This window comes from Nerophis ophidion, linkage group LG25 (assembly GCF_033978795.1).
Source record: "Nerophis ophidion isolate RoL-2023_Sa linkage group LG25, RoL_Noph_v1.0, whole genome shotgun sequence".
Taxonomy (NCBI): Eukaryota; Metazoa; Chordata; class Actinopteri; order Syngnathiformes; family Syngnathidae; genus Nerophis; species Nerophis ophidion.
In genome coordinates, this window is record NC_084635.1 from 23,536,452 (window position 1) to 23,561,410 (window position 24,959).

At 42.8% G+C, this 24,959-nt stretch overlaps 1 protein-coding gene across 1 annotated transcript in view; it reads right to left on the reverse strand.

The window, feature by feature from the left end:
- Positions 1-24,959, reverse strand: part of LOC133542901 (Golgi apparatus protein 1-like) — an 86,203-nt gene that overhangs the window by 29,547 nt on the left and 31,697 nt on the right. The window contains exons 9-15 of the mRNA XM_061887153.1: positions 23,548-23,669; positions 23,357-23,458; positions 11,855-12,008; positions 3,993-4,130; positions 3,741-3,827; positions 3,597-3,659; positions 445-558 (exon numbers count right to left, since the gene is read on the reverse strand). Of these exons, the coding sequence (XP_061743137.1) occupies positions 445-558; positions 3,597-3,659; positions 3,741-3,827; positions 3,993-4,130; positions 11,855-12,008; positions 23,357-23,458; positions 23,548-23,669 (780 nt within the window). The remainder of the gene's footprint in view (positions 1-444; positions 559-3,596; positions 3,660-3,740; positions 3,828-3,992; positions 4,131-11,854; positions 12,009-23,356; positions 23,459-23,547; positions 23,670-24,959) is intronic.

Genomic DNA, 24,959 nt, shown 5'->3' on the forward strand with positions numbered 1-24,959 from the left:
CACAAATGTTTGTAGAAACAGTCTCCATGCCTAAGTTCTTGATTTTATACACCGGGCCAAGTGATTAGGACATCTGATGGTCATAATTTGGATGGGTGGCCAAATACTTTTGGCAATATAGTGTATCTACTGCCAGTGCACACTATTATCTATAGTATAGATAACCTATTTATTTTCCAAATCAGACTGAAAAGAAAAACAAACATCCTGGTAAAATTTACACCCTTGATTCAACAGCTCATATATAATCTAAAAAGTGTAAGCCTTAAATTCAAAATGCCTTTTTATAAATAGGACCAGAACAGTAAACCTTCTCCATTGTCCAAAGACAGTAGGGAGTGATCCCTCAGTTAAAGCTGATCACATAATTTGACACAAACCTTTTAGGTCCTAAACGTACACCATGCACAGATTAATAAATACATGACAAAGTAGAAAACTTACCAGCTGGAAGTGTGTCACACCAACGGAACACTTATCGTTCATTTCCTTTTGATGTTTGTTCTGAACCAAACACTCCATAAGATCACCGTTGTCAATTTGGTTGTCTGCCAAATCCTTGCCAGACACACAGAAAAAAATATATACAATCCTCCAAACTACATAGCATTGTTATTTTCTACATTTTAAAAATCCAAAAGGTTTATGGAGTGATAATGATGACAGAAACGTAATCTAACTCTGCTTTACTGCTCTACTCTAGTTGTTAAATTGTAGCCTGAAAACGCAATACCAGTGTATCCCTTACCAATTAACAGTGGTACCTCGATTTACAAGTTTTTTCGGAGCCCTCTCTCGGCTTGTTATGCTTTAGGTCAGTGTTTTACAACCACTTTGCCGTGTAATACAGTCTGGTGTGCCGTGGAAGATTATGTAATTTCACCGAATTGGGTTAAAAACATTTTTTTGCAAACCAGTAATTATCCATCCATCCATCCATCATCATCCGCTTATCCGAGGTCGGGTCGCGGGGGCAGCAGCCTAAGCAGGGAAGCCCAGACTTCCCTATCTCCAGCCACTTCGTCTAGCTCTTCCCGGGGGATCCCGATGGCGTTCCCAGGCCAGCCGGGAGACATAGTCTTCCCAACGTGTCCTGGGTCTTCCCCGTGGCCTCCTACCAGCTGGACGTGCCCTAAACACATCCCTAGGGAGGCGTTCGGGTGGCATCCTGACCAGATGCCCGAACCACCTCATCTGGCTCCTCTCGATGTGGAGGAGCAGCGGCTTTACGTTGAGCTCCTCCCGGATGGCAGAGCTTCTCACCCTATCTCTAAGGGAGAGCCCCGCCACCCAGCGGAGGAAACTCATTTCGGCCGCTTGTACCCGTGATCTTATCCTTTCGGTCATGACCCAAAGTTCATGACCATAGGTGGGGATGGGAACGTAGATCGACCGGTAAATTGAGAGCTTTGCCTTCCGGCTCAGCTCCTTCTTCACCACAACGGATCGATACAACGTCCGCATTACTGAAGACGCCGCACCGATCCGCCTGTCGATCTCACGATCCACTCTTCCCCCACTCGTGAACAAGACTCCTAGGTACTTGAACTCCTCCACTTGGGGCAGGGTCTCCTCCCCAACCCGGAGATGGCACTCCACCCTTTTCCGGGCGAGAACCATGGACTCGGACTTGGAGGTGCTGATTCTCATTCCGGTCGCTTCACACTCGGCTGCGAACCGATCCAGTGAGAGCTGAAGATCCCGGCCAGATGAAGCCATAGTTATAATCTGCAAATAATGTGCCGTTGTTGAGAGTCAATGCTGTCTAGAGCTCGGCAGAATAACCGTGTAATACTCTTCCATATCAGTAGGTGGCAGCAGGTAGCTAATTGCTTTGTAAATGTCTGGAACATAGTTTGTCGTGATCACAATATGCGGAAGGCAGTGTGTAGGTAAAAAGGTATCTAACAATTAATCCAAAAATAAACACAAAAGCCAAGTGCCGCTAAGAAAAGGCATTGACGCTTTGGGATGGCTATGCAAAACAAAACTAAAACTGAACTGACTGCAAAGTAAACCAAAACAGAATGCTGGACAACAGCAAAGAGTTACAACGTGTGGGGCAGACGGCGTCCACAAAGTACATCTGTACATGACATGACAGTCAACAATGTCCCCACAAAGAAGGATAGAGTCCCCAAAACTTAAATAATCTTGATTGTCAAACCAAAGCAGGTGCAGGTAATAGCGTTCGAAAAATGTGTGGAGCAGATGGCGTCCACAAAGTACATCCGTACATGACATGACAGTCAACAATGTCCCCACAAAGAAGGTATCATGTTTTGTAGTCACGTTCTGTTTTGTTTTGGATTCATTGGGCACTCTTGTGTGTTTTTGTCACCATGCCAACCAATCAGTTCACCTGTCATGTCACGCACCTAGTTTAGTTGAACTCATGCACCTGCTAATCACCACAGCATTATTTAAACCTGTAGACATCAGCCTCTATCACCTTCTACTCACCCTCGGTACACCCTTCTCCATGCAGATGATCCATGTCCCGTTCTCGTTCCGTTCCAAGTAAGTTTTTTGTTACTCATGCCATACTGCAAGTTTTTGTTTTATGACCATAGTTTTGCCTTAGCGCAACTTTTGTTTTCATAGCCAAGTTTTGTACCTCCTCTGTGAGCGCTTTTCGTTTATTCCTTTTTTCAGTTAATTTTTAAAGATGTCATTACCTTCATGTCGTGTCCGTTCCAATCGCTTTGCACCACGGGAAAACAAACCACATCATAGTCCTCGTCATGACAGAAGGATACCGTCCGCAAAACTTAAACAGTCTTGATTGTCAAAACAAAGCAGGTGCAGGTAAAAGTGTTTGAAGAAGACATGAAACTGCTACAGGAAAATACCAACAAAAGAGGAAAAACCAACAAAGTAGGAACACAGCACAATAAATAAAACACTAAACACAGGAAAACACCAAAAAACTCCAAATAAGTAACGGAGGGATGTGACATGTTGTGACAATACTTAGAGACAAGAGTTATAGTGATGCATGGTTGGTTATGGTTTGAATTGATATCCAACAATTGCAAGAACGACTTTTTGTTGTCAATATCGGCTACTGAGTTTCATTTTTTAATGTTTTCTTCTGGTGGTGTGCCTCTGAATTTTTTCAATGAAAAAAATGTGCCTCGGCTCCGAAAAGGTAGAAAAATATATTGTGTACATTTAGGTTTGCATTCAAATTTGTCTTCTTTTTCTATATATTTTTTAATGACTTAGGAACGTTTATGACAACCTTTTTCCAAAACACAACATAGAATGTGAGATATAACAGGACGATGCATACGTTTATCATTTGTTTTCAAAACGCTTACAAAAAAGTGGGACCCCAAAAATTTACTGTGGGACCCCATTATGAAAATTCCTAGCGCCAACATTGCTGTCAACGGAGGAGAAAAAATGCCTTATTTAAATAAATATATTATTTATAAAGCAAGTTCAAGAATAATTGGCTAATTTTCACCTAGTCCCGGCCTTGGCACACATATATGTGTCCTCATTTTGGGATTTCAGAATATGGTCAGCCTAGTCAAATAGATGTTTGTCAGTGTGTGTGTTGCGTGTGTGTGTGTGGAATATATTCTTACATGGCAGTGGACCTGGATCATGGGCTCACATGCTCTGATTAGCAGTGCATCTATTTGGATGTCCTGATTGAGACAGCAAGATGAAAAGGGATTAATGTATGATTCCACAATATTAGCTGAGTGATAACATTGTTAGACTCGAACCTCTGATTCTAACTCTGTCAGGTTGCCCACAACTTCCCTGCAGGCAGACACCAGGTCCTCTAAGTGCTCCTGTAAACACTCCAGCTCCTGTAAACAAACACTAGTCAACCTATCTTCACCTTGAGTAAGAATGTACAGTGCAGTTTGTGCCATGTATGTTCTGTGAAAACATTAACTTCAAAGAGGTGCAGAGATTTGCATCACCCTTCAATGTCATCATCGGATTGTATCACCATCGCTCCGTTATCTGACCTGTCCAGTGTCCGTCTTCTCGCTGCACCACTTTCCAAGGTCCGTCATGCAGCGCTTCTGCAGCTCAGGGTCCAGCTTGACATCCAGCGCCCTCTGGTGGAGAATACGCTGAACCTCCATTTTGCAGTCCCGAGATAACTGCACAAACACATTCACACGTTTAAAAAAGGGAAACCCAAAAGGCGATTAACTTACTTAAAATGTCCACTCTAAAGTATACAACTTTCATTCATTTGCAAAGTGTATTAATTTATAGTATTTTCCAAAAGACCAAGAAAACAAAACACACTTAACAGCTAAACAAATAATTTATTACAAATGATCAATGTTCCCTCTAATTCAGGGGTGTCAAACTCATTTTAGATGGGGGGCCACATGGAGAAATATCTACTCCCAAGTGGGCCGGACTGGTAAAATCACGGCACTTAAAATTGTTTTGTTTGTTTGAAAATAGAACAAGCACATTCTGAAAATGTCCATACACCCATCTTCTTCCGCTTATCCGAGGTCGGGTCGCGGGGGAAGCAGCCTAAGCAGGGAAGCCCAGACTTCACTCTCCCCAGCCACTACATCCAGCTCTTCCCGGGGGATCCCGAGGCGTTCCCAGGCCAGCCGGGAGACATAGTCTTCCCAACGTGTCCTGGGTCTTCCCAGTGGCCTCCTACCGGTTGGATGTGCCTTAAACACCTCCCTAGGGAGGCGTTCGGGTGGCATCCTGACCAGATGCCCGAACCACCTCATCTGGCTTCTCTCGATGTGGAAGAGCAGCGACTTTACTTTGAGCTCCTCTCGGATGGCAGAATTTGTCACCATATATCTAAGGGAGAGACCCGCCACCCGACAGAGGAAACTCATTTCGGCCGCTTGTATCCGTGATCTTGTCCTTTCGGTCATGACCCAAAGCTCATTACCATCGGTGAGGATGGGAACGTAGATCGACCGGAAAATTGAGAGCTTTGCCTTCCGGCTCAGCTCCTTCTTCACCACAACGGATCGATACAACGTCCGCATTACTGAAGACGCCGCACCGATCCACCTGTAAACCTCACGATCCACTCTTCCCTTGCTCATGAACAAGACTTCTAGGTACTTGAACTCCTCCACTTGGGGCAGGGTCTCCTCCCCAACCCGGAGATGGCACTCCACCCTTTTCCAGACGAGAACCATGGACTCGGACTTGGAGGTGCTGATTCTCCCATCCGGTCGCTTCACACTCGGCTGCGAACCGATCCAGTGAGAGCTGAAGATTCTAATGTACAAATCATAATGTTGTTGAGGGTCTTTTTACACTAACATGTTGTGGTTAATAGTATTCTATCGTTATTTGTCAATATTTATACTTTCTGAATAAATGATGTGATAATGTTCATCAGTCAACTCTATCCATCCATCCATTTTCTACTACTTGTCCCTTTCAGGGTTGCGGGGGCTGGAGACTGCATTGGTGTTACTTTTTAAACTATCAAGATAAAAAAATATCAAAATCAAATTACAGGATGTTATTTATGTAGTTTGCTCATTTTCCTCGACTGGTGCACTATTGGTGTTTTCATTTTAACATATGTAGCATGATCTACAAAGATACAAATAATTGCTATTGTGACATCTAGTGTACACATTTCGAACAGCAGTTTCTTTCATTTAAACATTTTGGCTCATTTTTATACTCAGCAAAGTCATCCCGCGGGCCGAATAAAACTTGTTCGCGGGCCTGATCTGGCCCCCAGGCCGTATGTTTGACACCTCTGCTCTATTTTTTTATGTATGTGAGCAAACGCAAAAACACCCTGGGCATTCAGTGGAATACAGACGTGCACACTGTGGCCATACCGGCAGCACATCTGTCCCAAACCTGACATCATTTAAATGTCTTTTACATGAGATTATTTTCAAATAAAAGTGATTTGGCCCACTTAAATTTGTATATATATTTTTCAGATATGTACTATGGTATTTTATGCCTGTGTGGGGGTCGTGCTTTGGAAAGATTGTGTACCCCTTTCAGAGATCACATTTAGTAAACATTCACATGTTGCATGAGATTAAGTGTGCATTCCTGTAACGTTCTGTCTGTCAAATAAATATTTCTATTAATAATTCTGTAATTTAGTAACATCATTTCATGATTATTTTCCAAAAAAATAACATGCTTAATACATGACAGTAGAATAAGCACACATCAGATTAAAAAGTCATAGTGTAACAACCTGTAATTTACACTTAATGTGTAGTGCTGGAGTTGTCCAACTTTTTGTGTGTCACACCTGGGTGAAGTCTTGTCTGGTTTTCGTCTGGTGTCATGTGGTCTTATCATTTCCTGTTTTATTTTGAAAGTTTAACTCTCCCTCTCGTTTCAGATCACTTCCCCTTCTCCTGTTTCACTGGTCTGACGTCACTCCTGATTGCCTGACTGTGCCCACCTGTGTCACACTCACTCATGTGTATAAATGTCTCGTCCTCCCCTTTTCTTGTGCCAGAGTGTCTCGTTACTTCATGTGCGTATCTCCAGCGGTCCCTGCTATAGCATTGTCCACAGCCACGTTTCTTGTACCTTTTTGGATCCACGGGAGTAATTTGATTTGTAAGTTTTGTCAAGTAAAATTATCATCCTAGTATCGCCTCCTTTAGAGCGGCTTTTGTTATACTTAGTAGTGTTTTGTTCATAGCCCCTTTTTCCCTCTGTAGACGGAGCGTTTTGAGTTATTGATATTTTTGTTAATTTAGAGCTCAGGTCAGTTGTGTTTTTATAGCCTGTTTTGTTTCTCCCGTTTTGGACCCCTTCCCTTGATCAAATAAATATATTGTATTTAAATCCTGCATCTGTGTTCAGAGTCCTGTTCTGGTCGTGACAGTGTGGCCATAAACGCATCAGTGGCTAATTGCCATGAGTGTATGTGTTGGTGCAGGTGAGAGAGAGAGTGCAAGAGGCTGATGTTGATATAACAGATGACAAAGAGTTGCTTTTGTTTTAACGTATTTTTCGGATTATAAGTCGCACCGGCCGAAAATGCATAATAAAGACGGAAAAAAACATATATACGTCGCACTGGAGTATAAGTCGCATTTTGGGGGGAAATGTATTTGATAAAACCCAACATCAAGAATAGACATTTGAAAGGCAATTTAAAATAAATAAAGAATAGTGAACAACAGGCTGAATAAGTGTACGTTATATGACGCATAAATAACCAACTAAGAAAGTGCCTGGTATGTTAACGTAACATATTATGGTAAGAGTCATTCAAATAACTATAACATATAGAACATGCTATACGTCAGAAGTCGGCAATCCGCGGCTCTTTGGCCACTCTGATGTGGCTCGGCTGCACAATCGCCGATCCCCCGATTGTTACGAGGGGATTCCGGTTCTCGGAGCCTCTTCCTCGCATCACCCGGGGTCAACATTCTTCGATTTTTACTCGGACAACAATATTCAGGGCGTGCTGTGATGGCTTTACTTTTAGCGCCCTCTGCATTTTGACGCGTTTCACAAATTAAAGAAGACAATGGGAGCTTCAACCATTCTTGCGAATAACTGCTGGTGGTCACCCATATAACAGTAATAAGGGCGTGCCATGAAGCCATTGCCTTTGACGCCTTCCACAACATGTACAGACATCTTGCCAGTCCAGTATTATGTGGTATGTTGCTTCCGCAGATACGCGTACACGACTGCAAGGCATACTGGGTGACACAGAGTACACTGAAGGTTGTGATATAAATAACTTTAACACTCTTACTAATATGCACCACACTGTGAACCCACACCAAAACAACAATGACAAACACATTTCGGGAGAACATCCTCACAGTCCCCCGACATTAACGCGACACAACAAATACCCATAATCCTTTGCATCCATGACTCTTCCTGACTATATTTTACACCCCCATCCACCTCAACTGACGCACGGAAGGGGTGGGGAGGTTTGGTGCTAGCGGGGTGTATAATATAGCCTGAAAGAGTCATGGATGCATAGCATTCTGGGTAATTGTTATGTCGCGTTCATAATGTGTTACAGTGCGGGTGTTCTCCCGAAATGTGTTTGTCATTCTTGTATGGTGTGGTTTCACAGTGTGGTGCATATTAGTAAGAGTGTTAAAATTGTTTATATCACAACCTTCAGTGTACTCTGTGTCACCCAGTATGCCTTGCAGTCGTGTACGTGTATCTGCGGAAGCCACCTACAACATGTTACTGTACTGGCAAGCTGTCAATGGCTTCATGGCACGCCCTTATTACTGTTATATGGGTGACCACCAGCAGTTATTCGCGAGAATTATTGCGGCTCCCTTTGTCTTTTTTTAATTTGTGAGACGGGTCAAAATGGCTATTTGAGTGGTAAAGGTTGCCGGGCCCTGCTATACGTTTACCCAACAATCTGTCACTCCTAATTGAAAAATCCGATGAAATCTTCTTCCTCGATGTTGCTTCTAAACAACTCTGTCAACTCCAAAGGTATGCGCCGCTTCCTCTTGTCGTTTTCTGCTGCATATTTCACTACGTCCAGCTTTTAATCTGCAGTACATGATTTCCTTTTCGGTGCCATTTTGGTTCAGCCCTTCTCAGTTTTTATAAGTTACCGCCAACGTTGAAAAGACCAATTTTAATAGCTACGGCAGTATCATATAGCATATAGCAGTTAGCATCCCATGACCCACAATGCACTTCTGCCATGACCCTCCCCCGCCGAAATCTTATTGGTTGACATGTGTGTGATGATTGCTGACATTTTCTCCATCTCTTCTGCGAATGAGATGAATGATTTTATTTGATATTTTACGGTAATGTGTTAATAATTTCACACATAAATCGCTCCGGAGTATATGTCGCACCCCCGGCCAAACTATGAGAAAAATGATGTGTTTTTTGTTTAGAGTGGGATTTGATTTTGTGCGCGGCATAGACTTGCTTTGCGCAGACGGGTGAGCAGTGAGCAATTGCACAGGCGCACGCCTTAGAGGGAATGTTGCAAATGATCTGTATTTTTAGGTGTCAACCTATTCCAACATTACACCCTTCAAAAACAAATGTTTTTAAAATTTTGAACACCCTCCTAACACACTCATTGTGCGCAGTAAATACAATTTTAAAAATAGAGGCAGCTCAAATGTAAGTGCTGCTATTTGAGCTATTTTTAGAACAGGCCAGCGGGCTACTCATGGGGTCCTTACGAGCGACCTGGTGCCCGCGGGCACCGCGTTGGTGACCCCTGCTCTACGGTATAGTAATAAAATATGAGTTGAGATATTTGACTAACATTTCTGTTGTACACCACTGGCCATTTAAATCAATTACATTATTTAATATATTATATAATAGATGGATAACGGATAAAATAAACAATAATGCCATCTTTAGTATTAATGTAGAAAAACAATTTGCAAATGCGAATCTCCATCTGGGTGTGTAATCAGATCCAACTTTTCGTATTCTAATTTGTGTGTATGTGTTTAGTTTTGGGGGTATGTAAAACAATGCTGTGCATCTGAGTTGCAATCTGTGTATTTGTGTGTGTGTGTGTGTGTGTGTGTGTGTGTGAACAACATTTTTTATTTTATTTTGCACAACAGGAGTGACAAAATGATTCAATGATCATGACATTTAAAGCAAAACATTTTTGTCTGGTATCAACCAAGAGTACCCCCCACTATTCTAAGCGGAAGCTATAACTTCAGCCCTATTAACATCACTGGTTTGTAGGCGCTGACCGTGGTGACAATAGGCAGAAGAAGTTACAAACAAAGTATTTCTACACGTACAGATCTATGCACACACGCAGAGATCTGTCACGGTAGAAGTGTAGCAAAAGTCACGTGAAAAAAAAAACAACCCATCAAGGGTTGTTTTTCAACCCATATTCAGTTGACTATGCTACAAAGACAACATATTTGATGTTCAAACTGATAAACATTTTTTTTTTGCAAATAATCATAAACTTTAAAATTTGATTCCAGCAACACGTGACAAAGAAGTTGGGAAATGAGGATGTCGTAGTCGTAGTGCTTTGTACAGTCCTTTGAGACATTTGTGATTTAGGGCTGTATAAATAAACATTGATTGATTGATTGATTGACTGACTGATTGATTGATTGATTGAAAGGTGGCAATAAATACTGATAAAGTTGAGGAATGCTCATCAAACACTTATATGGAACATCCCACAGGTGTGCAGGCTAATTGGTAACAGTTAGGTGCCATGATTGCGTATAAAAGCAGCTTCCATGAAATTCTAAGTAATTCACAAACAAGGATGGGGTGTACTGTATGTACCGTAGTTCCTTGAATTGCCGCCGGGCCGCTAACTAATTTAAAACCTCTTCTCACTCTTGCGCTTACCAAAGGCATGCGGTAAAAGTAAGCATGCGCTAATTATTTTAAAACCTCTTCTCACTCCGGCACTTACCAAAGGCATGCAGTAAAATTTTGAGTGTGATGTAAGGATACCATCATGAAAAGCACATTTAATTAAAATAACGTTATTATGGTCTTACGTTTACTTATAAATGAAATCCATCCCAGCTCCTTCTGATCAAAAGCGTCGATAACTTGTTTATAGAAGTCTTCCTTATCTTTCTTCAGTTTTAAAAGTCTCTCTGTCTCGATGGAGATCTTTCTTTATTACCTCCTGCTTCGATTGAAAGTCCAGTTTAGAAAACTGCTATCAGACCGTTGCTATCAGTTAGCTTGGCTACTCAAGTGCGGGCGAAGACAGAATTATCCTCTGAAAACTCCCCCTCCCGTTCTGCTCCGTGGGTGATCTCTTTATCCCACCGCTGCCACCATGAAGTGTTATTGTATAAATAACATACTGGGTATTTAGGACTGGAACATGCTTTATTTCAGCCCGGTTGTTTACATAGCCAGCATTGGTGTTACATCCTAAAAGGTCCGTCGTGCACCCGCCACGTCATATCCGTCCCAGCACAATTCACGTCACTCATTTCACTTCTTCTGCAGCTGAATAGTCGCAAGAAGGATCACTAGCGCCCTCTACCACCAGGAGGCGGGAGTCATTTAATGACTCATATTTGACAGACGCAGCTACGGTATTGTTACGGTCTCAAGCCGTCGTCTTGCGGGTTCCCAGGACCACCAAGGAAGGACATGGCTTGAGCAGTTTGACTATGTTTATTTTTCAATAAAACCTCAGTCAAAGTCGCTCTTCCGCTCCTCCTCTCCGCTCGCTCGGCGTCTCCTCGCCGCCATCTTAGGCCGGGCTCCAGCATGCCCTGCCTGTCTGTGGGACCGTCGGCTCCACACGTATATTAATAAAACATAGCTGCTTACTGTTCTTTTTAGAATACCGGTATTCAATAGCATGGACCTTGAATCCTACTGAATAGCTTTTAATCTTCTTCCTTTTATGCAATTTCAAATTACCAGTATTGAAATCAGCCTCCTCCATTTTGAAAATTATGACAGGAGAAGTGTCACTCGTGACGTCACAAGTTTGACCTGGCGGTAATACTAAGCATGCGCTAATTATTTTGGGAAGCGAGTTTGACCCGGCAGTAATTCAAGGCAGGCGCATACTATATGCCCCGCGGCTATTCAAGGAAATACGGTATATCAACTTGTACAAGTATCAAATTTTTCATTACATATTGTAATTACAGCACACCTGTCATGCCAGAAGAAAATTACCCAAATAAATTAAAATGTAATTCCAACCCTGATTCACCATCATCAGTCTATTTTCTTAATATTGATGGTGACTGGGGGTGTTTACTACTTACAGTACCTGTTCATCTTGGTTGACCTGTTCAATTAAAAAAAAAAACCTTCTGATTCTTCAGTCAGACAGGAATCGCTGAAATCATCAAATAAAACATCAAAAGCAGATACGAGTCTATCATACCCGGCGGCCCTGCTCCTCGGTGCGGTAGGCATGGCGATACAGGCAGGAGAAGACGGCGCCTGGAGGCATCAACTCGCTGGTCTCATTCCAGCCGTGCGTGTGACATAGTCGGGCAGCGTCTCCTTGACACTTTTTATACAGGATGGGGTCCAATCTGGGAGACAAATGTATAATTGTATCATGTCACTAAGTAGCATGGTGATGCAAATAAACACACAGTATGAACAGCTAGGGCTGTTCAAACTCGATATTCGATATATACCTCAATATATTTTCCGGTGAAAGTATACATATAAAGATATTCATTTTTGAGTAAGATTCACTAAAATTGAAGTGAATGACAACTGCAGTGTAAACAGTCAGTGGCACTTTTATTAACCCAGTTAGTCAAGATGGCTATTAAAGGGGAACATTATCACCAGACCTATGTAAGCGTCAATATATACCTTGACGGTGCAGAAAAAAGACCATATATTTTTTTAACCGATTTCCGAACTTTAAATGGGTGACTTTTGGCAAATTAAACGCCTTTCTGTTTATGGCTCTTTTGGCGATGACGTCAGAACGTGATGTCACCGAGGTAATAAAGCCGCCATTTTCATTTTCAACACATTGCAAACACCGGGTCTCAGCTCTGTTATTTTCCGTTTTTTCGACTACTTTTTTGAACCTTGGAGACATCATGCCTCGTCGGTGTGTTGTCGAAGGGTGTAACAACACTAACAGGGAGGGATTCAAGTTGCACCACTGGCCCGAAGATGCGAAAGTGGCAAGAAATCTTCCGCCAGACCCCATTGAATGTGCCAGAGTGTCTGCACATTTTACCGGCGATGACAGACATGGCACAGAGATGTGAAGTGAAGTGAATTATATTTATATAGCGCTTTTCTCAAGTGACTCAAAGCGCTTTACATAGTGAAACCCAATATCTAAGTTACATTTAAACCAGTGTGGGTGGCACTGGGAGCAGGTGGGTAAAGTGTCTTGCCCAAGGACACAACGGCAGTGACTAGGATGGCAGAAGCGGGAATCGAACCTGCAACCCTGAAATTGCTGACACGGCCGCTCTACCAACCGAGCTATGCTATGTATGGATAACCTGCAGATGTATTTGCAACGATAAAGTCAACGAAATCACAAAGGTGAGTTATCTTGATGTTGTTGACTTATGTGCTAATCAGACATATTTTGTCGCAGCGTGACTGCCAGCAAATCGATGCTAACATGCTATGCTAATCGATGCTAACATGCTATTTACCGGCGGTGCTAAAGCAGACATGGCCCAGAGATGTATGGATAACCTGCAGATGCATTTGCAACTATATTACGTTTCCTTCCACCCACATTTAATGCGAAAAAAACACTTACCAATCGACGGATTTAAGTTGCTCCAGTGTCACAAGATACGAAAGTCCTGATCGTTTGGTCCGTACATTTTACCGGCGATGCTAACGCAGCTATTCGGCCATGCTATGGCTATGAATAGCGTCAATAGCTATTCGCTCAATAGCTTCAGTTTCTTCTTCAATACTTTCATACTCCAACCATTCGTTTCAAAACATGAGTAATCTGTTGAATCGCTTAAGCCGCTGAAATCCGAGTCTGAATCCGAGCTAATGTCGCTATATCTTGCTCTGCTATTCGCCATTGATTGTTTACATTGGCAGCACTGTGTGACATCACAGGAAAATGGATAGTGTTTTGCAGAGAGCAAAAAAAACGGCCCTTTAAAACTTTTTTTAGGGATATTCCGGGACCGGTAAAATTTTGAAAAAAGCTGAAAAAAATACAACAAGTCACTGGGAACTGACTTTTATTGTTTTTAACCCTTTTGAGATTGTGATAATGTTCCCCTTTAACAGCACAGAAAAGCAAGCACTTTTTATTTCCCTGTCGATGATGTAATGGACTTTCTCTGGTGTTACCTCGCGGTCAAGCCACATGCCTTATCTACTTCTGCCAGCTTTTAAGTATTTAATGTGGGAGGAAGCCGGAGTACCCGGTGAAAAGCCACACACACAACATGCACAGTTCACAAACACGTCCAAAACGAAGGTTCAAAGATGCGCACGGCATAAAGTTAGACGTTACTGTCACTAGTAATGTCAAAAGATTTAGGGTAGTTTACACAGACTTGAACAAGAAATGCATTATTAACTTAAAATACCTTCCTCTCTTTTAGGGCTGGGCAATATATCGATATACACGATATATCGCAGGTTTGTCTCCGTGCGATATAGAAAATGACTATACCGGGATATTCGAGTATACGTTCTCACGCAGTTGCTTTTAGCTGCGGGCATTACACTACAGGCTCTTCCCACTCCTTGTGTCTCCTTGTCACAGACAGCAAACGCACATTCTTACACACGTCACATACTGTCACGATCTACGTCACGATATACATTACATAAGTATACCCCATCGCGGAGCAGAGAGGTAGCAGCATTGGAAACGTTAGCTGTGATGCTAGCGGAGCCGTGCGAGTGGTGATACGAGAGAGAGAAGGTGCGAATTAGAGCTGCCCCGCCGGTATTATAGCACCGCATTCACCGCTAATACTCATACTTACCAACCCTCCCGATTTTCCCGAGAGACTCCCGAATTTCAGTGCCCTTGCCGAAAATACCCCGGGGCAACCATTCTCCCGAATTTCTCTTGATTTCCACTCAAACAACATCATTGGGGACGTGCCCTAAAGGCACTGCATTTAACGTCCTCTACAACCTGTCGTCCCGTCCGCTTTTTCTCCATACAAACATTGTGCCGGCTCAGTCACATACTATATGCGGACTTTACACACATAAGGGGATGCAAGACATACTTGGTCAACCGCCATACAGGTCACACTGAGGGTGGCCGTATAAACAACTTTAACACTGTTACAAATATGCGCCACACTGTGAACCCACACCAAACAAGAATGACAACCACATTTAGGGAGAACACAACATAAACACAACAGAACAAATACCCAGAAACCCTTGCAGCACTAACTCTTCCAGGATGCTACAATATACACCCCCCGCTACCACCAAACCCCACCAAGTTAATGTTGATATTTACATCAGAAAGCTGCATATAGGAAAGAGGCATTACATTTTTTATTTTTTTTTATTTAATATACCATTGATATTTTTAACTTATCATTATTATTATTATTATTTGAAAATCGATTTTTCACGGTGGCAGAGGGGTTAGTGCGTCTGCCTCACAATACGAAGTTCCTGCAGTCCTGGGTTCAAATCCAGGCTCGGTTCAAATCCAGGCTCGGGATCTTTCTGTGTGGAGTTTGCATGTCCTCCCCGTGAATGCGTGGGTTCCCTCCGGGTACTCCGGCTTCTTCCCACTTCCAAAGACATGCACCTGGGGATAGGTTGATTGGCAACACTAAATTGGCCCTAGTGTGTGAATGTGAGTGTGAATGTTGTCTGTCTATCTGTGTTGGCCCTGCGATGAGGTGGCGACTTGTCCAGGGTGTACCCCGCCTTCCGCCCGATTGTAGCAGAGATAGGCGCCAGCGCCCCCCGCCACCCCAAAAGGGAATAAGCGGTAGAAAATGAATGGATGGATGGATTTTGCATGTCACTATAAAGTTATACAAGCCTTGCTTGTTCAATATTCAATGCAAAACTTGTTTGGGTCCCTATTAAAAGGTTAATTTGTTCAACCTTGGCCCGCGGCTTTGTTCAGTTTAAAATTTTGGCCCACTCTGTATTTGGGTTTGACACCCCTCTGCTAGAGAATGAAGAGTGCGTACTCCGCATGTCAACATCTCCATTCGGTGCCACACGGCCACACCAACAAAATGCTGAGGCAAACATTTCCAGATTAACATCGTATGAAAAAAAGTGTCAACAACAGAATTTAATAACGTCCGTAGTAACCTACCACATAGAGACGGACGAACACTATTTGATTTCCTATTATGCAGCTCATTTTATTGTACACTTAAAATGTCTCTGACAATCTTGCACTTTCTGTTTTGGAAATGACATGAACGTTTGTGCCTCTGTTTATCCATCCATCCATCCATTTTTCTACTGCTTATTCCCTTTGGTGCCTATCTCAGTTACAATCGGGCGGGGTACACCGTGGACAAGTCGCCACCTCATCGCAGGGCCTGCCTCTGCTTAATAACTGTTAAATAAATACAGTTTTGGTCAATTGACTTAGTTGTGATTTCCTTTTCTGCATGAAAGTTTAAAATGAGCATATAGTAATGCAGTATGAAGAAGAATGTATTAATGTGGACACATAGAATCATCATATTGCTGCGATTATACGTATCAAGTGTTAATTCAAGGCCAAGGCAAACTATCGAGATATATATCGTGTATCGCGATATGACCTAAAAATATCGAGATATTAAAAAAAGGTCATATCGCCCAGCCCTACTCTCTTTACATTTGCAGAGTGCCAACTCCATTTAGGTGCGGAACCAGCTGTAGGGCACCTGACAGGTAATTTAGATGCAAGTTTTTTTTTTTAAATAGAGTATACAAGTTCGCAAAAAGGAACTAAAATAAATAAAAATAAATATAAGTTTTATGTAATAAAGAAAAATTTGAAGGCTGTCCCATACAACACATATGGAAAATGGGAGGACTTTTTTGACTGCCCTTTGCCGTGGGATGCCATATTCAAACTAATTCATAAAACTACTATCGATGTGCAAAATCGTTATTTTCAAATTCAAATTATTTTTAACTTCTTACCCACGGGGAAAATGTTAAAACTATGGAATATGACTGAGTCAGATGATTGCCGTTTTTGTTGTCAGGAATCTGAATCCACCCTGCACCTGTTTTGGTATTGTCATATTGTGTCTTCTTTTTGGGTGGAAGTTGAAAAAATGTGTTCAAGGATTGGTTTGTTTATGAAGCTTAATGTACTTTCTGTTATTTTAGGAGAGTTAATTGACAATCATGACTTAGTCAATTTAATTATAGCACTTGGTAAAAAGTTTATTTTTAAGACCAAAAATAGATATTTACTTAGTATTACTTTCTTTAAAACATTTATCCAGTATTTTTTAACTTTAGAAAGATCAACATGTATGCTATTTGCTGTTGTGTTCCCTATTTTTGAGCGTACAAAATGAAGGTGTGTGTTGAGTCTGACTTGGACATAATATGGACTATACACAAATGCTTTTTATGAAAATGTATTTTGTTTATAAATTATATGCAATCTGTTGTTTCATTAATTTTTTGTTGTTGTTGTACATGGGTGAGGGTGAGTGTTGCTGAGCCCGACTTGGATATTATCTGGACTGGACCTGGTTTTATAAACCTTTTAGACAAGTCTAATTTCATTAACAGCCTGGTCTGGTGAAGATAAGGTCCTTTTTTATTAATTTTATAAATAAATTAAAATAAGATAAATAAAAAAATAAAATAAAAAACATTTTCTTGGATAAAAAAGAAAGTAAAATAATATAAAACAATTACATAAAAAATTCCGGCTAGATATAGTCGGACTCACTTCGACGCACAGCAAGGGCTCTGGAACCACTTCTCTCGAGAGGGACTGGACCCTCTTCCACTCTGGCGTTGGGAGGCGACGGGCTGGGGTGGCAATTCTTGTTTCTCCCCAGATCAAAGCCTGTACGTTGGAGTTCAACCCGGTGGACGAAAGGGTAGCCTCCCTCCGCCTTCGGGTGGTGGGACGGGTCCTGACTGTTGTTTGTGCTTATGCACCAAACAGCAGTTCAGAGTACCCACCCTTTTTGGGAACACTCGAGGGAGTACTGGAAAGTGCTCCCCCGGGTGATTCCCTTGTCCTACTGGGAGACTTCAACGCTCACGTTGGCAACGACAGTGAAACCTGGAGAGGCGTGATTGGGAAGAATGGCCGCCCGGATCTGAACCCGAGTGGTGTTTTGTTATTGGACTTTTGTGCTCGTCACAGTTTGTCCATAACAAACACCATGTTCAAACATAAGGGTGTCCATATGTGCACTTGGCACCAGGACACCCTAGGCCGCAGTTCCATGATCGACTTTGTAGTTGTGTCATCGGATTTGCGGCCTCATGTTTTGGACACTCGGGTGAAGAGAGGAGTGGAGCTTTCTACCGATCACCACCTGGTGGTGAGTTGGCTGCGATGGTGGGGGAGGATGCCGGACAGACCTGGGAGGCCCAAACGCATTGTGAGGGTCTGCTGGGAACGTCTGGCAGAGTCTCCTGTCAGACAAAGTTTCAATTCCCACCTCCGGAAGAACTTTGAACATGTCACGAGGGAGGTGCTGGACATTGAGTCCGAGTGGACCATGTTCCGCACCTCTATTGTCGAGGCGGCAGATCGGAGCTGTGGCCGCAAGGTAGTTGGTGCCTGTCGGGGCGGCAATCCTAAAGACCTCCTCAATCCCACCAACACGTCTTCCTATGAGGAAGCAGTGCCTGGGGAATCTGTGGTGGACTCTCCTATTTCTGGGGCTGAGGTCGCTGAGGTAGTTAAAAAGCTCCTTGGTGGCAAGGCCCCAGGGGTGGACGAGACCCGCCCGGAGTTCCTTAAGGCTCTGGATGCTGTGGGGATGGCTTGGTTGACAAGACTTTGCAGCATCACGTGGACATCGGGGGCGGTACCTCTGGATTGGCACACCGGGGTGGTTGTTCCTTTCTTTAAGAAGGGGGACCGGAGGGTGTGTTCCAACTATCGTGGGATCACACTCCTCAGCCTTCCCGGTAAGGTTTATTCAGGTGTACTGGAGAGGAGGCTACGTCGGATAGTCGAACCTCTGATTCAGGAGGAACAGTGTGGTTTTCGTCCTGGTCGTGGAACTGTGGACCAGCTCTATACTCTCGGCAGGGTTCTTGAGGGTGCATGGGAGTTTGCCCAACCAGTCTACATGTGCTTTGTGGACCTGGAGAAGGCATTCGACCGTGTCCCTCGGGAAGTCCTGTGGGGAGTGCTCAGAGAGTATGGGGTATCGGACTGTCTTATTGTGGCGGTCCGTTCCCTGTACGATCAGTGCCAGAGCTTGGTCCGCATTGCCGGCAGTAAGTCGAACACATTTCCAGTGAGGGTTGGACTCCGCCAAGACTGTCCTTTGTCAGCGATTCTGTTCATAACTTTTATGGACAGAATTTCTAGGCGCAGTCAAGGCGTTGAGGGGTTCCGGTTTAGTAACCGCAGGATTAGGTCTCTGCTTTTTGCAGATGATGTGGTCCTGATGGCTTCATCTGACCGGGATCTTCAGCTCTCGCTGGATCGGTTCGCAGCCGAGTGTGAAGCGACCGGAATGAGAATCAGCACCTCCAAGTCCGAGTCCATGGTTCTCGCCCGGAAAAGGGTGGAATGTCATCTCCGGGTTGGGGAGGAGACCCTGCCCCAAGTGGAGGAGTTCAAATACCTAGGAGTCTTGTTCACGAGTGAGGGAAGAGTGGATCGTGAGATCGACAGGCGGATCGGTGCGGCGTCTTCAGTAATGCGGACGTTGTACCGATCCGTTGTGGTGAAGAAGGAGCTGAGCCGGAAGGCAAAGCTCTCAATTTACCGGTCGATCTACGTTCCCATCCTCACCTATGGTCATGAGCTTTGGGTCATGACCGAAAGGATAAGATCACGGGTACAAGCGGCCGAAATGAGTTTCCTCCGCCGTGTGGCGGGGCTCTCCCTTAGAGATAGGGTGAGAAGCTCTGCCATCCGGGAGGGACTCAAAGTAAAGCCGCTGCTCCTTCACATCGAGAGGAGCCAGATGACGTGGTTCGGGCATCTGGTCAGGATGCCACCCGAACGCCTACCTAGGGAGGTGTTTAGGGCACGTCCAACCGGTAGGAGGCCACGGGGAAGACCCAGGACACGTTGGGAAGACTATGTCTCCCGGCTGGCCTGGGAACGCCTCGGGATCCCCCGGGAAGAGCTAGACGAAGTGGCTGGGGAGAGGGAAGTCTGGGTTTCCCTGCTTAGGCTGTTGCCCCCGCGACCCGACCTCGGAAAAGCGGAAGATGATGGATGGATGGATGGAATTACATAAAAAATAGTAATTAATGATAATGTTAGTGGAGCGGCGGCACACACAATCATGTGTGTTTCAGGGACTGGGTCCCTTGCAGACTGTACTATATATGTTGTGGGAACCAGAATTTTGGTAGCAGAAAGAAATAACCCTTTTTTGTGTGAGTGGGTGTGGATGAGTGTGAATGGGGAGGGAGGGTTGATGCACTAATTGAAAGTGTATCTTTTATATTTTTAAGTTGATTTAATAAAAATTAAAAAAAAGGTATACAGGAACGTATTTATAATATTTGAGATGTATATCCATTCGTAGACTACATTACTTACATTTGTTTTCATTTAAAAAAAAAAAACATTTTAAAGGTGTGGCGTCATTTATCTTACTGTGACGGTCTGCCACGATCAATTACATATATGGGAAACCCTGCATGGGTTGAAATGTGTAATGTTATCATCAGAGAATGCAGAGGTATCGGCTTTTATTATACACTGTGTACAGCAGGGGTGTCAAACGCACGGCCCCGGTTTTATCCGGCCTGCGAGATGAGTTTGCTAAGTATACAATTGACCTGAAATGTTTTAATGAAAGCAACTGTTGTTCTAAATGTGTCCCAGCAATTCTTTGTGTCCCATGCTCTGAAGTCATTCTCTAAAGCTCGCATGACTTCAGAGGGAGCTATGTGCCCTCGAGGCAACACTTCTGTGTTTGGAGACTACATACTTAAGCTGCTAATTAGTGATCCGTCCATTTTCTACCGCTTGTCCCTCTAGGGGTCGCGGGGGTGCTGGAGCCTATCCCAGCTGGACTTGGGCGAAAGGCAGGGTACACCCTGGACAAGTCGCCACCTCATCGCAGGGCCAACACAGATAGACAGACAACATTCACACTCCATTCACACACTAGGGACCATTTAGTGTTGCCAATCAACCTATCCCCAGGTGCATGTCTTTGGAATGATTGTATACTAAATGTGGATTGTTACCTTCAAAGATGTTGTTGGTAATGTAACCTGTGAAATTTCTACCCAAATAAATGCATTTGATAATCTGCACATTTTGTGTAGACACATTTTCTGGGCGCACATAAAAATGCTGAAATAACATGTAAAAACCCCGTTTCCATATGAGTTGGGAAATTGTGTTGGATGTAAATATAAACGAAAAACAATGATTTGCAAATCGTTTTCAACCCATATTCAATTGAATGCACTACAAAGACTAGATAATGGATGGTCAAACTCATAAACTGAATTTTTTTTTTTGCAAATAATAATTAACTTAAAATTTCATGGCTGCAACACGTGCCAAAGTAGTTGGGAAAGGGCATGTTCACCACTGTGTTACATCACCTTTTCTTTTAACAACACTCAATAAAAATTTGGGAACTGAGGAAACTAATTGTTGAAGCTTTGAAAGTGCAATTCTTTCCCATTCTTGTTTTATGTAGAGCTTCAGTCGTTCAACAGTCTGGGGTCTCCGCTGTCGTATTTTATGCCTCATAATGCACCACACATTTTTGATGGGGGACAGGTCTGGACTGCAGACGGGCCAGGAAAGTATCCGCACTCTTTTTTTTACGAAGCCAAGCTGTTGTAACAAGTGCTGAATGTGGCTTGGCATTATCTTGCTGAAATAAGCAGGGGCGTCCATGAAGAAGACGGCGCTTGGATGGCAGCATTTGTTGTTCCGAAACCTTTCAGCATTAATGGTGCCTTCACAGATGTGTGAGTTACCCATGCCTTGGGCACTAATGCACCCCTATGAACTTTGCGTCGATAACAGTCTGGATTGTTCGCTTCCCCATTTGGTCCGGATGACATGATGTCGAATATTTCCAAAAACAATTTGAAGTGTGGACTCGTCAGACCACAGAACACTTTTCCACTTTGCATCAGTCCATCTTAGATGATCTCGGGCCCAGAGAAGCCGGTGGCATCTCTGGATGTTGTTGATAAATGGCTTTCGCTTTGCATAGTACAGCTTTAACTTGCACTTACAGATGTAGCGACGAACTGTATTTAATGACAGTGGTTTTCTGAAATGTTCCTGAGCCCATGTGGTGACATCCTTTAGAGATTGACGTCGGTTTTTGATACAGTGCCGTCTGAGGGATCGAAGGTCACGGTCATTCAATGTTGGTTTCCGGTCATGCCGCTTACGTGGAGTGATTTCTCCAGACTCTATGAACCTTGTGATGATATTATGGACCCTAGATGTTGAAATCCCTAAATTTCTTGCAATTGCACTTTGAGAAACGTTGTTCTTAAACTGTTTGACTATTTGCTCACGCAGTTGTGGACAAAGGGGTGTACCTCGCCCCATCCTTTCTTGTGAAAGACTGAGCATTTTTTGGGAAGCTGTTTTTATACCAGCTTCCCAATTAGCCTGCACACCTGTGGGATGTTCCAAATAAGTGTTTGATGAGCATTCCTCAACTTTATCGGTATTTATTGCCACCTTTCCCAACTTCTTTTTCACGTGTTGCTGGCATCAAATTCTAAAGTTAATGATTATCTGCAAAAAAAAAAAGTTTATCAGTTTGACCATCAAATATGTTGTATTTGTAGCATACTCAACTGAATATGGGTTGAAAAGGATTTGCAAATCATTGTATTCCGTTCATCCATCTATCCATCCATTTCCTACCGCTTATTCCCTTCAGGGGTCACGGGGGGCGCTGATGCCTAGCTCAGCTACAATCGGGCGGAAGGCGGCGTACACCCTGGACAAGTCGCCACCTCATCGCAAGGCCGTATTTCGTTTATATTTACATCTAACACAATTTCCCAACTCATATGGAAACGGGGTTTGTATACCCTTCTAACTTAATGTGTGATTAATGAAATGAGTCAAAATTCACACGTTGTGTTGTCGATGATGCGACAAATGTACAGAATAAACCACATTATACTGTACATCAGTTGAGGAAAATTTGTGAATTATATTAATGACATCCTGTAATTTGATTTTGATATAATTATTAATTTAGTCTTCTCCTCGATAAACAATTAACACCAATGGGAGCATTTAAAAATTCTGGCAGACTCAATTCCTCCTATTTGACTGATGAACAGAAAATATAATTAATTATTAATGAAGATAGAATACTATTAATCGCAACATCCATCCATCCATTTTCTACCGCTTATCCCTTTTCGGGGTATGTAATTGTAAAAATGATATGATTTGTACAGTTTCAGAATGGGCTTGGTATATTTTTAAATAAAGAAAACAATCTGAAGTTGTCTTTATTTGTAAGTTATCCTGGTATTAAATCACCAGTCCGGCCCACTTGGGAATAGATTTCCCTCCATGTGGGCCCTGAGCTAAAATAAGTGTGACACCCCCGGTATATAGTATACATATAAGTATATTTAACTGTTGGTTTTTTGTGTGGTAAATAAAAAGACTAATAGTGAAACATATCAAAGTGACCCCAGTATCCTTCTATTTTTCTTTATCCGCTAGCCCCTGGAGGAAAAAGTATCAAGAGCTCTGTTCTAAAGTCCAGCCCCAGGAAAGTGAGGCAGACACACTCACTTCCAGTCCCTGGATATGAAATACTGCAGCTCCAACAGCCTATGCTCACAGTCCTCCACCATTTTCTCTGTGTACAGATGCTCCATCAGACAAGACAAGATCCTACACACAAAAAATGGGAAGTTAAAATCTGTTATTTGAAATTATATTTCAGAAATATATATTGTGTGCGTGCATGCATGTTCCCTCACATCGGGTCTCCGTTGCGAATATGTTTGCAGGCCGTCTGGATGACAGATTCACAGGCCTCATTTAGTGCTCTGTCGATCCTGTAGTCGGCCCCAGGATCAGCAGACTGGATTAAAGTTTGCAGCTGCGGAAGAAAAATAGGTCATGAGAACAACAACTAGGGGAAGACCTAATACCACTTTTTTACCAATATCAATCCAAAAGAGATAGGTGGCCTTTTGGATCGAATCGGACTGGGTTATATATATTTTTTCATATTTGCCAATCCAACCCAGAGTATCAAATCAGCACATCCCTAATACAATAACTACAAAAGTACTCGGAGAGTGCAGACCTCTCAAATGGAGCATTACAAATACCAATAGAGATAGCGCTATTGATAATGAACAATACCAATAATTTATTTCTATTATCAACAATGCAGTTGTTCAAATGCAACAATACATACACGTAATGATAACTAGAGAGAAAAAATGAATACTGAAAAATGGAGGGGAAGAAAGAGAAGCAACCTATATAACCAGACGGGAAGAACGCCCCACCAGCAACCGGGCCCTCACAAGCCCACCCCCCAACCCCCAGAGAGCATGACGCGGCCTGACCCAGGCCATCCCACCAAAGTCGGCCGCCGCAGGACTGCCCAGCGCGGGGCCACGGGAACCACCCACCCCACCCCCAGGGACCCCAACGATGGAGATGGAACAACCAGCAACCGCCCTGTCGAGTTCACCACTTGATGGAGGGCAAAAAAAAAATATATATATATATATAAAAATGTTTAAATAATAATAATAATAATTATATATATATATATATACACATATATATACATATATATATATGTATGTATATATATATATATATATATATATATAAATATATATATATATATATATATATATATATATATATATATATATATATATATATATATATATATATATATATATATATATATATTAGGGCTGGCCAATATAGCGATGTACACGATATACTGTACCGCGGGTTTGCGATATAGTCATATAGAGAATGACTATATTGTGATATATGCTAACTCACGCAGTTGCTTTTAGTTGCGGGCATTACACTACAGGCTCTTCTCGCTCTTTCCTGCCTCTCCTTCCCACAGACAGAAAGCACACCTTCTTACACACGTCACATACTGTCACGTCATACGTCACATACGTATACGCCCTCACGGAGCAGAGAGGTGGCAACATGGGTAACGTTAGCTGTGACGCTAGCAAAGCCGTGCGAGTGGTAATACAAGAGAAAGAAGGTGCGAATCTGGTAACAAATGAAGGAAGAATTAATTCCCAAGAAAAACAGCATCGTCTGGCGGTGGTTTGGCTTCAAGTGGGAATATGTGTAACAGACAACCGTAATTTGTCAAGTGTGGGGCAAAAGTGTTGCT